Raw genomic sequence first — 14961 nt, 5'->3', positions numbered from 1 at the left:
ATAATTTTTTAATTGAAGTTCTACATTTTTCTTCTGAAATATAAAGGCTTGCTATATTTATACTGCTTAATATTTCAAACCAATATCTTTAGCTTGTTGACTGTAAACACATATATCCAATACATCACATTAAACACACACACGCACCCACACACAAACACATACACACACCACCATCACAACTACCACCACCACCAGTTTAGTCTTTAAGTAACTTGCTGAATCCATAGTAAATTAAAAAGTCAAGTTTCCAGTTTCTATCTAAAAAAAAAAAAGAACAAAAAAACAAAAAACAAAAAAACCTGTCAGTTGAATTTCACTGACAAAGACTTCCACCAAGTCTTATCCTGATGCGGGATAATATTATTCTAATATAATTATACTTATATAACAATAACATTAGACTGTTCTGCATTTTCAAATAGGTTCTGAATAGTTAAGAGCTGCCTCTTCTAAATCAGTAGTAAAAACACAGGCAAAGTAGCCCCTCCTCCTGCCATGGCTTCTCCCCTTTAAGGAAGCAGGCTGTGTTGTTTTCTGTGGGTAAGGTTTTTGAAGGAGAGAAGGCTAATTGTCTTAGGTCTTGCACATTTGGTGATAAAGGTGACTGCTGACTCAGCAGCCTGGCCCTTTCCATGAGAAAGTCGTAAGGTAGGAGTGGCAGAGAAGTACAGCTACCAACTGTACTATTACTACATAATAGTATTTCAGAGGAGGAGATTAATACTTGGTTTTGTACACAGAAGCCTTTAGAAAGCATTATAGAGAACAAATATTTTAATGAAAGATCTGAACATTATAATCTGAGAACACGCAAAAATATCAAGTTTGTCTTAAAATGAGATTTTTGAAATGCTGTCCCAAGATACAATAGGCACGCAAATAAAATATAATGTAAATAATTGAGGTGAATACAGATGAGGTTTAGTTAATCAACAAAGTCAATCTACTCACATCTCTCCACAGCTACTAAATCCCACACTCAAAATTGTTCCCCTAGGAAATTAAGAAAAATTGATCCGTTCTCACTTTCATAAGAGGGAAGCAACTTCTAAACCACTCCAGAAAAAAAAAGTCTCCAACTCTCACTTGTTACTAACACAAAGAATGAGTTCTGTCTGCTCTGAGGTGTCCCCGGCTCCTGGCTCTCCTGCATCTTTCAGCTTGTGAGGTGTGCATAAGGCAACCTGGCAATCATCCACGGGTCTGGCTGGGATTGGCTGTGCAAAACCAGCTCTTCTTAACATTAGGCTTCAAATTGGACTTCTACAAAGCAATGTTCATATCCCACCCTCTATCTTCTCCAAAATTTTTAAATTTAAACATTCTTTTCTCCTCACTCCTATTACCTAGCAGGACCAGAACACGGGCACTAGGCTGCTTGCTTAAGGGCCTGCCTTTCTATTCTCCAATGATTTCCTGTACCTAGTACAACAATCTTTGGCCACCATGTACCGAGCTAGAGTTGGGCTCGCTTCAGTATCAACTATCTGTAATCTATTTTTGTTTTCTTTGGGAATCCCTTGTTGAGGGAGAGCTATGTGAACAAAAGGAAATTCTTCTCAGGGCACATTTGCACAAATTCGCTGCAGGCATATTCCTTACCCTGACAACACCTAGACCAGCCTGCACAACAGTAGCAATAAGTGTTAAGACATAGTTAGCACAGAACTTAGCGTTTAAGTACCTCCAGCCAGGATCTTCTCTTCCAGCTCTGCCATCTGCTTCTTATAGGCCCTTAAAGCCGCTTCCTTGAAGGAGGGTCGGATCCTCTTTGGCTTCGTGACCTCTGGCGGCTCTACAGGGAGGTTTTGGTTTTCATCTTCTGCTAATTCCATTTCAACTGCTGGCTCGTCTAAGGTTTCCAGTTCTCCCTCACTAATGATGTCATCCGCCTGCCCATCATAGCCCTCATCTTGCGGGGTCTCATAAGGAGTTTCATAGGAAGGGTGGTCGTAGTCTTTCAAGTGTTCGTCTACTTCAGTGACACTAGTCCTGTTTTCTAGCTTAGCTAGGACTTGCTCCATCACCTCGACGTAATCCGTCTCGCTGTCAGCCACTGGTTCACTGTAGTCCTCCTCTTCCTCGGCTTTATAGTAATAGGGCTCCGTGTAGATATCAGAGTCGAGGGTGGTACTGGACTCATTCGCTGTGGATTGAGATAGGGTCCGAAATCTCCCCATTAAGGAAGAGCCGCTGTCCTCACACCCACTGAGACTCTGGGTGCTCTTGGTCCACACCACCTCCAGGGCTGACTTCGCCCTCTGAAGAGTAGACCCAAATTTGGGGAACTTAAAGGTCTTATCAGAAAGGTCAATGCTCAACCGACTGTGCCAGGACTTGGGTGGGGTCCCCTCCGAATCGTCACTTTGCAGCTCACTCTGACTTCGATACCTCATGGCTGGATGGCTTTGACTGGGGTACAGGTCATTAGAATTGGCCTCCTGATAAGAGTCATACGGGCCCACCCACTGGCTTTGTGGCTCACTATCCAATCCAGGGCATGGAGAGGAGTTGTCATCCTGGGTTAAATCGTAGCTTTCGGAGTCATCTTGCAGGTCACTGTGGCACTTTCCAAGGTCATCCAGGTCCTTGCTGAAGTCATCCAGCTGTTGGTCAGACAAACTGTTGGTGTCATAGTCAAAAGGTTCCTGGGTGGATGAGTCTAAAGCAACATCAGTTCCTTGCCCTGCTTGGTTCCACTCCTTCCATGGAGATAGGTCCTCATGCAACGAGATCTGGGAATCACTGTAATTGCTTCGGTCTCCGGAGGCACACACCATGCTGTTACTCATCCCACTGTCCACTGTTTCTGTGTTCTCAATTTCACCCTGAGCTTGCACGGCTGGGACGCTCCCATCCAAACCCTGGTCCTGAGGACTGTGGTACAAGGCAGGCATGCCCTCCTGTTTCCTCTGCCAAAGTTCCCGGTCAGAAGAGGAAAGGAGGGAGCTCCCATTAGTTCTGCAGAAAAACTGACTTCCGGAAAAATCCTCCGAATAAGACTGACACAATTTGGAAAAATCTGACTCAGAACGACTAAGTTTGGGAGTGAAAAAGTCGCTCTGCGAGTGCCAGAGCGGTGTGGCCTCCACGTAGCGAGGTGGTTGCTTTTCTGGGATATTTGATGCTGAGGGTTGTGAGGGCCGTTTATCGTAGTCTGGCTTCTGTGCTGTTCGGCTGTTAGCCGCTTTGTTCTTTGACCGAGCACTGTGTGACTTTGAGCTGGGCTTAGAAGTGTGTCCCTTTGCTGGAGAGTCAGCATAGCTGCTTCTGCTAAGGTCAGACTCTCTGTCACTGTCGTTGGGTGACAGCCAAGCATTCTTCTTGGCTTTGGGCTCTGGTGTGGATAGCTTCATATCCATGCTCTCATAGGTCTGGGAAGAAGGTAACCCACCTTTCTCTTTCCGTTCTCTGATGTCATAAGTCAGAATATCTGTGGAGATCCCAATACCTGTGCCTTTGAGTTTATATGACTTCTTTAGGACAATATCCCTTTGCTGAGGGGTTTCAAAGTACACTAAGATGGGCCGAGGTTTTGCATTTGGACAATCCCTCTGCTGCCCTATCCTCTGGGCAAACTCAATTTTAATAGTATTTGGTACATCTGAGAAACCCATTTTATCTATGAGAATTTGGTACACCACGCTTTCAGCGTATTCAAGTCTTTCTTCAGGCACATTTAAGAATCTCAGGCTTACCTTACTCCCCATGTGACCCAAGTGCTTAATGTAATCATGGATGTCTCTAGTTTCCCTCCGAGCCTGGACAAAGCCTGTCCGTAGCTGTTCGATCTCACTCTGAACCACCTCCACACTACTGGAGATTTCATCGATAGAGTACTTGAGGGCGTTCACGTGCCCTCGGAGTTCGGAGAGTTCTGTTTCAATCTGACTTATTCCCTGAAGTTCTTTAAAGATCATTTCCATGACATCATGGGTTTGGCTAATGCAGCCAGAGGAGCTAAACCCTGGCTCCAAAACGTTTGCCTTTGGGTTCCGGGCAGTTCTATCCAAAGATTTGCTCCTTATGCCCCAGGTTTTCTTCACGGTGCTCAACTCCGAGTCTGAGGAGACACACTCTTGGCTCTTCTTCCATTTCCTTAGTTTCCGTAGAGCGCCTAGTTTTAAGGTGTGGAGGGTGCGCTCCCCATCTGAGCTGCCTTCGGAGGGGGCCAAGCTGCTGGAACTCTTCCTGTTACGTCTGACAGGCATGGTGTCTGTCGGCTGGACCTGGTTTTCCGTGCTGCTCCTTAGCTCGTTGAAGGATTCAGAGTAGGAGCTCTCAACGGAAGACAGCTCCTGAAGTAGGTCCTCATCACTGGGCGTCACAGCTGTTTGCAGGCCATTGGCGATAGCGACTCGGTAGCTGAACGTGGGCGACAGAGAGAAGTCTTTGTGGCCTTCTTCGTCTTCTACGGAGAAATTACGAGTGGATGAGCACTTTGCAATCTTTTTTACAGTGCTTTTCAGGGCATTAGACAATTTAGGGGGCTTAGTGTGGCCAGCAAGAGGGAAATCTTGATTTTTTTTCTGCTGACGATCCTCTTTCTTTTTGGTTGTAGTTCCCAATTTCTTTGTAAACATTCCTTTGCAAAGCTTATGTATATAAGCTAAAATCAAACTCTTGAAGAGACTGGCCACCATGGAGAGCAGTGAGGGTGAGCCTTTCTAACCCAAGGAAGTGAACGAGGCACCGGGATGGCGGCGTGTAAACCCAAGGCCAGCATCACTGTTCAGAGGTGCCATCAACCACAGAAGGAGCAGAAAGCTGCCGACAGCCCCTGGGAAGTCAGGGTTTTGTGGGACCCACCAGTCTGGCTCCACCACTTGTGAAAGGCATTCTTTTGTGAAAGGGGGGCTTCATGGCTTGCTCATGTCCACATAACTTTTTGATGCATCTGAAAAGAAAGGAGTGCTGTAATCAGTACCAGAATTCATGTCCCCATTCACCCCACTTCTAACATTTCCCAACATATTTGTAATAGGTGCCGTGTGCAAAGCTGCAGAGGAGGGAAGCGGTTCCCTGAGCTTAAATCAAAATGCATTCATTATATGAGGCCATTTTCTAAATCAGTTTTTGCAACTGAAATACTGACAGATGATATTTGGATTACTTTCAAAAGTTAATAAAATGACAATTTAAACATAGTTGTGATGCCACTCCTACTCTATTTCTTTTCCTAAATTCACATTTACTAACAAAAATATAAGGATATAAGGACAGTCTCCCTACTCTAGAATCTCCAAATTCACCATATTTATATGAGCCATGTTTGGTTAAGACTTTTTCCATGCAGGCAAGATTTTTTACAATAGAAATAACTTCTCTGTCTCTCTCATAGGAATTCAATAATTGGGCATTCCTTAAGCAAAGACTAAACGAATTAAAATTAATAAATATTTCCAATGATGAACAAATGCCAAGAGATCAATGTAGACATCAATTCTGACAATGGACAATCATGAGTTTAAATACATTTAAGGTTATATTAAACAGTGCAAAACAATAAATAAAAAAGAATAGTAAAATAGCCTAAAAAGTTGAGACACTAAAAGCAAAATGTAAAAGTCCATGTCTTGAAAGAGCATTGCCAGCTTAGGCAACTGGTACAACCTCCTCACATGTGGCTGGAAATTCACCCTTGGAGTCTACTGGGACCATCATCAGAGATGGATTTTCCAGCTACCAAATAAAATTGCACCACAGATAAAACAAGCATACAGGTAATCAATAATTTGTTTTTTGAAGCATGATTGACAGACAACCATAGCACCTTCTTGACAGATTCCTTTTCAGACAACAGGGAGAAAAAGTTTATATTTAAAGCAGCTGACTGCATGGCACACTGCCTTGTATGTGATAGACGCTCAAAAGATTTGTGGAGTATTATATCAGAGAAACATATCCCAGAATAACAACAACAACAAAGCTCCTGCTGGTTTTAAAGAATGGATTTGGGTAGAAAAACAGCCTATGCAACTCAATAAAGGATACATCGCAATCTTAGTGTAGGTTTTGGGAGTCTCTTGCTCTTCCTCTGCCCCCTTCCACTTGGAAAACCTCCAGTTTCACTTCAGTCAGGCTCTGTGGGGACTTGGGAGCACACGCTGTGGCAGAGAGCCAAGCTTCTCAAGGGAAGAGGTGTGTGAATGGGGAAGGCAGGAGACAGATGCAGAGACAGAGAGCCTAAAGATGCCAAAGTCTGTGAGGACGGCCACCTTGAGAGTGCAGGTGCTCTTCTCTGAGACGGTTTCTGACTCATTACAACTACAAGCCAAGACTTATCTTCTACTAAGATGGCATTGAAAAGTTGACTCCTGAATTAAGTGTGTTCAAAAAAAACTTTATTATGGATGTCTGTGGCATCTCCTTATAAATCAAAGACTTCAGACCATTAAGCTACACCGGGAAAAACAAATCATTTTCAATGAATTTTGGTAGAATGAAGTGTTCTACTGTAGTCTTCAATCTAAAACCTCAAGTTTACCAAGCCCACACATGCTGTCTGTGTTTTGCTGAACTAAAAGCGATAATTCTGTGACTGTGTCTGAGGTCCTCACATCTGGACTGCATGACCATCACCGCCAGTTCGGGACTGTCATTGTGAGGGAGAATACTTGGAAGAAGGCCCATCCAAATGGATGTCCTGTCCCACGAGACACAACCCAGGAGCATGTGTATACAACTGCCCTGAGGAACCATCTTGCTCTGTACTCCAACCATACAGAATGGCTTGGTTGCTGTAGCCCTGCACTCATTTATACCTCAGTAGTTAAAAGCTCTGAAGGCTCAGACACCATACAGCGTTTAATCTATTGATGGATATAAAGCTTGTATACTTTCATGGTGGCATAATGGAAGGGAGGGCTTGGTAGAAGGAAGCCAGTCAGTGGGGGATATAATTTTAGTGACTCTGTGGTGCCCTGGCCCCTTCTTATTACCATTTCTTGGCAGCCATGATGTGACAGCCCTTCTCTTCCCTCAGCTCTCACATCCATAGATACACAGAGCCACGTGACCGTAGACCCAACCTCTGCTGCCTCCTCCGTCTGGGTGCTGATGTCAGACATTTCTTCCAGAAGCATAAAGCTCTATTATATCTTACTAGCACTAATTTTTCTCTTCTTTCAAACAAAAAATCTCTAAAACAAAAACATTTAATATATGCAAATCCTACTGCTGAAAGCACCCTGCCAGTCTCAGGAGCATACTGCCCTAACATTACTCAAGGGACGTCCATTCACTGATCACTGTATGTTTGTCTTGTTACTATGAGTTTTTCTGAGCTTTTCTTTCTGTCCACAATTCCTCCCCATTGCCCTTTCCTGCCACATCTCTTGTGACTATCCATAAAATGTCTGTGTATCTCAGACCTAGAAAACATCAGCTTCAGAACTTGACCCAAATAATCCAGAGAAGATGCAGTGTGAAGGATGGCCATGGTGGGGGATACCTCCAACACCAGAACAGGGAAGGATGAGGCAGGGGGATTGCTGTATGAGGGTAGGCTACAATACATAGTGATCTCCAGCCAGGAAAGCCTGGAACAAAGTGAGAATCTGTCTCAAAAGCAAAAGTACTTCAATGGCATCAGAGTCTCTGATTCAGCAACAGGCTGTGCTTAGTCCAAAGTGTGGTATCTGAATTATCTACGCTAAGGTCCAGGGGACATTGCAGAAGATGGGGGCCAAGACTATGTGGAAGAGCATCAGGAGAGTACTAAGAAACGCTGTCTTCTGGATGTGACATGGCTGTTGAACACTAGGCAGCTGTGACCTTCTGTACAAGACTGTCATGAGTGTGTACGCACACACACACACACACACACACACACACACACACACAGACTTGAGAGCAGATGGGGGACTAGATTAAGAAGAATAAAGATGTCATCAGGGATGGGAGGGCAATATGAAAATGGGGGTTATGAAAAGATTACATTCTATGCAAATAAGAAACTCAAAATTTAAAAAGCAGCCCCATAATAATAAAAATTTTTAAAACTTTGAGTTTAAGACCAATTACCAGAGGCACACAGGCTATGTCCAAAGATGGAAGAGTGTCTCCCTTGGCCTGTGAGAAATGCTTACATCAGGGTGGGGGTAACTGAGCCAGGATCTTGTCAGTCTTAGATGTAGGTTAAGTTTTACTTGGTGAAGAGGCACTGGTCATCAGTCGCTCCTTGCCTTGTCCTGGGCACAGATTTCCTGCATGGTAATCCCAGCTTAGACGTGCTACCCTGTGATCCTGAGGAAGCAGCCAGCCTTCTTTTCTGCTTGAAGTTTATACATTTAGGACACTGGAGTATAAACATAATCTCCTTTGAAGGATCCGTACGGTTTAAATGAGTTACCCTGAAAAACCTTCTTACGACTGTCTGGACACACAGGCCAGCCCAGCAAATCTTAGCGGTTGCTTAGGACAGAGAAGGGTAGTGACAAGAAAGGAGGAGCAACTAGATTTCAGGGGTGTCCAACGAGACTGCGGCATACATGGGATGCAACTTCAGGCACCTTCTAAGTGAGGAACGAGAGGAGAAGGATTCAGGCATTCTACATAAGCCGATGGAAGGAAATCCTAACGCCTGTCTTCAGCCATGGTGGTCCCTTCCTGGGATTTCACCTTCCCAGTTGCTATGTTCCCTCTCCATCCTCCTTGTTTCCCGTTGTCACAATCCCATCACAAAAGCATAGCCGACCCAGGAAAAGTGCTGCTGAATCCTGTATCTCAACCATGAGACTCATTTGAGACACGTGACCGGGGCTGGAAAGAAAGCTGACGTGTAATGAACATGTGTTATGCTCCAGAGGCTTAAATTATCACCATAATCCACAATGAGATACCAAAGAGGACACAAGGGTGCCTATTAACATGGATGAGAAAAGAAAAGATCCAGAAAGAGGAAAAGTGGCCAAAATATACCCAGTTGAGTAAAGCATAGAGGTAGCCTCGTCCTTAGTCAGCTAAGATGAACAGGACCTATAGTGCTGACCCAACCTACACACACAAACATATATACTCTGTTCCTCAGTTTATTCCAAATAAAATGGTATTCTGATGCGGGAAAAAAAAAAACAGAAGTAGAGGGAAGGGGAGGGGCAGAGCCAGCATATAGTCATCCAATCCTCAATCACAGCAATTCAAGGGTCCCCTCTACTCTTTGCACTTCTTATGTTTAATTGCACAGCACACACTATATTGCATAATGAAAACTGAAAGTCAGAATTAAGATTTAGGGAGGCAAATCTTTGAGGATTTAAACACTAGACTGTTGCTATGGGAGGTCTTACTGGTAACATTTAACTATTACTATATACCAACCACTATGAGACTTATCTTATTTTTTCATTTCCGTAATATTTGTATGAAAGAAGCCGAGGTGTTGAGCTTTGGGAAATCCATGCTAGATCATGCAGGTAATAAGCAATATCCCCTCTGGCTCTGAGCTCCAGATTTGGATTAAGATATGAAAATTCTGAAACTAGCCTTAATGAAATCATCTTTATTGGTTAACAAATTCATTTTGTAAAAAGACCTTTTCAGAATGACTCAAGTTGGAAAATCCTTATGGACTAAAGAGTTAATTAACCTTTTTAAGAAAAATTAGCAATTCACTGTTATATCATTACCTGAACTGAGTTAATGCATTTTCAGGTCAAGATATGATTTTATGGCCCAAATCAGACAGCTGAGAATTCAGAGTTAACTTCCTAGAAGAACGGAGAGGCAAGGAGGCTGGGCTGGTCATAATGTAGGCCAGTTGCCTCCTCAAGCTTCAGGTTCTGGGCTTGACCATGAGGCTGACTCAACTCTGACCTTGACCCTGGCCTGGGAGCCCAAAGCTTGTCACCTGATTTTCAGCTGTTCTATTTACTATTCTATTATCTGTTTAACTCTAGATAGATATGGTGGCCTTACTCATCCATGACATTTATTTGTTTTACACGCACACACACACACACACACACACACACACACACACACACACGCAGGTATTTTTGTCTGCATGTATATATGTGCACCACATTCATGTAATACCTGCAAAAGTCAAAAGAGGGCACTGGATTCCCTGGAGCAGGAGTTACAGGTGGTTATGAGCTGCAGTGTGGGTGCTGGGAATCAAACCCAGATTCCTTGCAAGAGCAGCAAGTGCCCTTAACCATTGAGCCAGCCCTCCAGCCCACTGACTTTTCTTCTACACTGACTTGGCCTTAGGCATACTCTACTGAAATTAGGATTACGATGAATCCACACAGCAACACAACGAGAAAGCCTCTGCTTTCCTCTCCAGTAGCATCCTGAGAGTCAAGGCCTTAGACTAAACATATTGTCACTTTAAAACATTTTTTTTCCTGGATGAGGAGATACTCAGCCAGTAAAGTGCCTTCTGTGTGAGCATTGAGGACCTGAGTTTGGATCTCCAAAAACCCATCTTTAAAAGGCAGGCACAGTGTCATGTCCTTGCAATTCTAAAGCTAGAGTGGCGGAGAAAGGTGGACTCTTCTTAGGATTTCCTGGCCAGCAAGCCTAATAAAATTTCTGAGTTCTGGCTGAAAGGGAGAGCTCTTATTAAAAAAACCAAGAAGATAATGACCGAAACTTTCAAGGGTGATCTCTGACCTCTGTATGCAGGTAGGTATGTACACACATGTGCATGCAGACACAAACAACACAGAATTTCCACCATACGTGGTAGCTCACACCTTTAATCCCAGAACTTGAGAGTCTGATGTAGGAGGTTCACAGTGATTTCAAAACAAGTCTATACTGGTCTGTACACAGTGAAACTATGTCTCGAAACCAGTTCTTCTAAACATAAACATTAGTGACATATGAATATAGTGTATTAAATATCTGTTTGGCAGTAAAGTTTGTGGTGAATTGGAAAGTGGTTGACTCAAAGGCACTTCCCGTTGGGTGGGAAGGCAGAGTTGAGAAGAAGGGACTTTTTACAAAGTCCATCTGGAAGACAAGGCTCCGTGAAGAGGTGGCATTAGCCAAAGCGTTGCCCAGTAAACTTTGTACATAGGGTCATTAAAATACTACAGAGAAGAAAGCCAGAGCATCTGAGGATGAGAGGGTGATCCAGCATTGCCTATAGCCAATAAAGAGCCACATGGATTAAACAGAGAGGAAGCAACGCTTGGATATGTTGGAACAAAGCAGATGATAAGTAAACAGGATAAAATCAAAGATCAAATTTCCGAACGTTCTAGAATTGTCTTTACAGCGTTTGATAAAGGTTTATAATTGTTTAATAGACACTTTCATAAAGTTGGCTAGGGGACTGTGTGTGTGGTGTGACAAAGTCACAGGGATGGTCTTTGTAAGAGCATAGAATACTGAGCTATGGCTTATGTCAGTGTCCCCAAGAGCGCATGGGTTGCAGGCTTCGTTCCCGGGATGACACTACTGAAAAGGGTCATGTATAGCAGAGAGTCATTCTGCGTGTGGCCTCCAACTCTAACAACCTTACTTGTGTTCTTATAGTGACAGAACCTTTGATGACCCACCCACCCCATAATATCGGATGTTTAGGGGAGCTATTGGTTTTGTGCCTTTCTAAAATTGGAACCAATAGACTGACAGATACTAAAAAGATCAAACAGGACTAGAACAGTGTGATGTTAGCTTTTTAAGCACCAACCTAGAATCTGGTAGAGAGGCTGGATGAGGGATTGTGTACATCAGGGTGAGGGGTTGTCTTGACTGTTAATTGGTTTAGGCAGACCCACCCACGGGGGGAGCTGCACCAGCCCTGCCTAGGCAGGAGACCCTGAACTGTGTAAGAGTAGAGAAATCCAGCCAAGCACTTGGCTTAACATGCATTGATCCCCATCCCCCCTGCTCTTGGACGTGGCATGACTGTCTGCCTTGGGCTCCCACCTTGATAGCGCTGCAGTGATGGGCTCTAGCTTTGAGATGTAAGCCAGATAAACCCTTTGTACCCTAAGAATTTTTGTCAGGGCATTTTTTATCACAGCAGCAATGATGAAAATAAGACAATGAGTTATCCTAAATGAAGATCTAAAAGAAAGCAACACATTCACTTCACCATCACCACTGGCCCGGGATATGGCTTCCTATAACCCCTCTTACCTTCCTGTGTATAACTCTGGATGTGGCCTGCTCTGTATTAAAAGTAAGAATTTTAAATTTTAATAACCGTTGCACAGCACAGAACTTAAAGGCTTGCATAATTACATTGTCCACTCCCTGCTTTCTCTTTAGAGTATTAAGTCCACTGCAATTTTCTTCACACAGACTTCAGTTGAGTCTAATTCTTGGATGAAAGCCAAATATTTATGCTTTAAAGCACTCAGGCAAATATGGGCGTGCCACTCACTACTAAAATTTAAATTAGTGTCACTTCACAAAGCAGCAATTTCATCATTTTCCTAAATTACAGGATGCTTTTAAAGCAAATCCCAAAAGGCATTATTTCAGAATGCCTAATAGCAAGACTTCCTTTAAATTTTTCAATAAAGATACCAGATTCTATAGAAGATAGTTAATACAAGTCCCCGGTGAAGAATTCAAACATCCAACTCAGGTGTTTGGAAATTGGCAACACTCTTCTTATGGAATGCTTGGGTATACATGCAAAGTCTCTTTAGTTCAAACCTAAAACACACTTAGCATCAGCCAGTTTTTGTTTCAACAAAATATTCAACAAGAATAACCACCATGAATATAGTATTTTGCACTGAGAGATTACAACCTAGGAATGCTCTAAATGCCTCATACTTCCAAAGGCAAGCGAGACTATCTTCTAAGTAAATGTCTCTAGTTTTGAAGGAAGCATAAGCAAGTGACAACCCTGAGAATGGACAATTTCTGGACACCGTTAAGATAGTGTCAATTGTCATCAGCCCAGCATCCACTCACCTGCCCCTCAGAGTCACTGCAGAGATGCTTAGCATCACTAAGTTGGGTCACTTTCCTTCAAGATAGTTACTCCTTTCTCTGACTTGGAGTGCTGGCTGGTCCCTTAGAGCTCACTCTGAGTTACTCTCTGAAAATGCTGCCTCCTGGCCTAGGTGTGTGCAGGGCATCATTTCTTCTCCTTTAAGCAGTTTATAGGCAGTGACTAATGAGGGTGGAGGCTCACATGTTTGACTCTCTTTCTTCAATACAGGAAAAACTCCAAACAATAGCACACATGGTGAGATTTCTAAGACCTCTATTGTAAACACCTTGCAGGTTGGGTTTTCATATACCCAAGTCAAAAGATACTCTGTGCTTATCTGTTTTGTAGTCTGTTTCCCAAGGATTCTAACCGTAGAAAGTTGGCACCAAGGGAGCACTGAAGAGATGGCTATGTATGCGATAATATATATGCATAAGGATCTAAGAACTGATGCTTTGCAAAAACAGGCCCTGTGGAGTGTCACAGAGGCAAAGTTACCATTCTCATAGCTATAGATGTCAGTGCTACATCAGGATAAGGGAATTAACTGGTACACACAGAATCCTGGATATTTGAAAGGCTCAAGGGAAGAAATGATTGGCACTGTGCGATAGAGTGCCTATTGTTGGAGTCTCTTGATACAGGGCAGGAAGACAATGAATAGCTCGAAGCAATTTCTTACTAATTAAGCGTAGTTCTAAAACCATCTCTGCCACCAAACAAACTCTCACTTCTTGTAGCAGATACTGCAAAAGCTAAGCAGCCGGTAAAGGAATTCATCAGTTTGAAAGACAAAAAACTCAGGTAAGGTTTAATTCTTGACGTAAGCAGGTTGGCCATGCCAGTGCTGAGTCCTCAGTCGTGGGAGAAAACTTCTGTGCTAATTCATTTCAGTTTCCTAGATTTGAGGGCAGCTTTAATTATAGAGACTTTAGCCCAAGTCATCAACTTTCACTCAGTCATTTTCTCTGAATCCTCTAAGATACAAAATAACTCCATGCTACCTTTTAGGGGTGGAAACCCCATTCTTTCTTGAAGGCAACATAGAGATATCTATTGAAAGACATTTGCTTTCCTCCCGTCAAGACTACCACAAATATCCCCCTTGAATCTGTTCATCAACAACTTGAGTAAAGTTAAAACATAGTCAGACAACAATGCACAGGGCCTATTAACTGAGGCAAGAGACAACATGAAGAAGTTATAGTGTCTCACCAACATGATTACAAAAGGGAACCGGGTTTGTTTGTTTCTGGGAAGGAATGTAAGTTCAAATGGGGGGACTTTATCTCTATATTGGCATATATTACTTTATGTGTAGAAGCAAAAATAATAGATGGTCAAGAACAGCCTTGGACTAGGGATATAGTCAGTAGTAGAACATTTGCTTAGCATGTGTAAGACTGTAGCATCAATCCTTAGCACCTAACTAACTAACTAACTAACTAATTAACAACCTACTAACTAATAAATGGATACATAATTTTTTTCTAGTAAGATTCTTAGATGTTCATGTTACAGGAAAATATTCATTCTTGATATTGATCATATCCTAGCTTTGAGCTTCAGGCTGTTTGACTCTAGGCTTACAAAGTATGCTTGGTTTTTCCACCATCATAACTACTAGAGATCACTAATGGGCAAGAGAGAGCAATGCTGGCATAGTTGCTGGCTGTGCTGCAGACACACGCCTAGCAGTAAGGCTTATGTGTACAGGAGTGTAGGGGAATGTTCTCTGCAAAGAAAAGGACTGTGGCCAGGCATCACTAAGCATCTTTCCCAGCCTCACAGTGCTAACAGTGGTGACTCCTATTTCCAAATGTGAGTAAGGCTCTACAAAGCCCTAAATTGGTATTATCTACACATGAAGAATGTGACTCTAAAATGCCACTTTATAGATCGTTAAATTATTAAGTATAAACATAGTAACGCAATGGAAAGGATCTTCATATTGTGCAGTAGATATTACCATTGCCTTAAAATTTTCAAATATTTTATCTTATAATTTTAATTTTTTAAATTTTTTAATATTTACTTTTAGTTATTTG

General features: G+C 42.7%; 1 protein-coding gene across 1 annotated transcript in view; it reads right to left on the bottom strand.

Annotated features, from left to right (window-relative positions):
- Nucleotides 1-14961, bottom strand: part of UNC13C (unc-13 homolog C) — a 435075-nt gene that overhangs the window by 404811 nt on the left and 15303 nt on the right. The window contains exon 2 of the mRNA XM_084752876.1: nucleotides 1688-4900. Coding sequence (XP_084609002.1) covers nucleotides 1688-4646 — 2959 coding nt within the window. The 5' untranslated portion in view covers nucleotides 4647-4900. The remainder of the gene's footprint in view (nucleotides 1-1687; nucleotides 4901-14961) is intronic.

The sequence above is a fragment of the Acomys minous genome (assembly GCF_964271855.1).
Source record: "Acomys minous genome assembly, chromosome: 13".
Classification (NCBI taxonomy): domain Eukaryota; kingdom Metazoa; phylum Chordata; class Mammalia; order Rodentia; family Muridae; genus Acomys; species Acomys minous.
The sequence above is the reverse complement of the archived record's forward strand: the minus strand, read 5'-3'. Positions and strand labels throughout refer to the sequence as shown.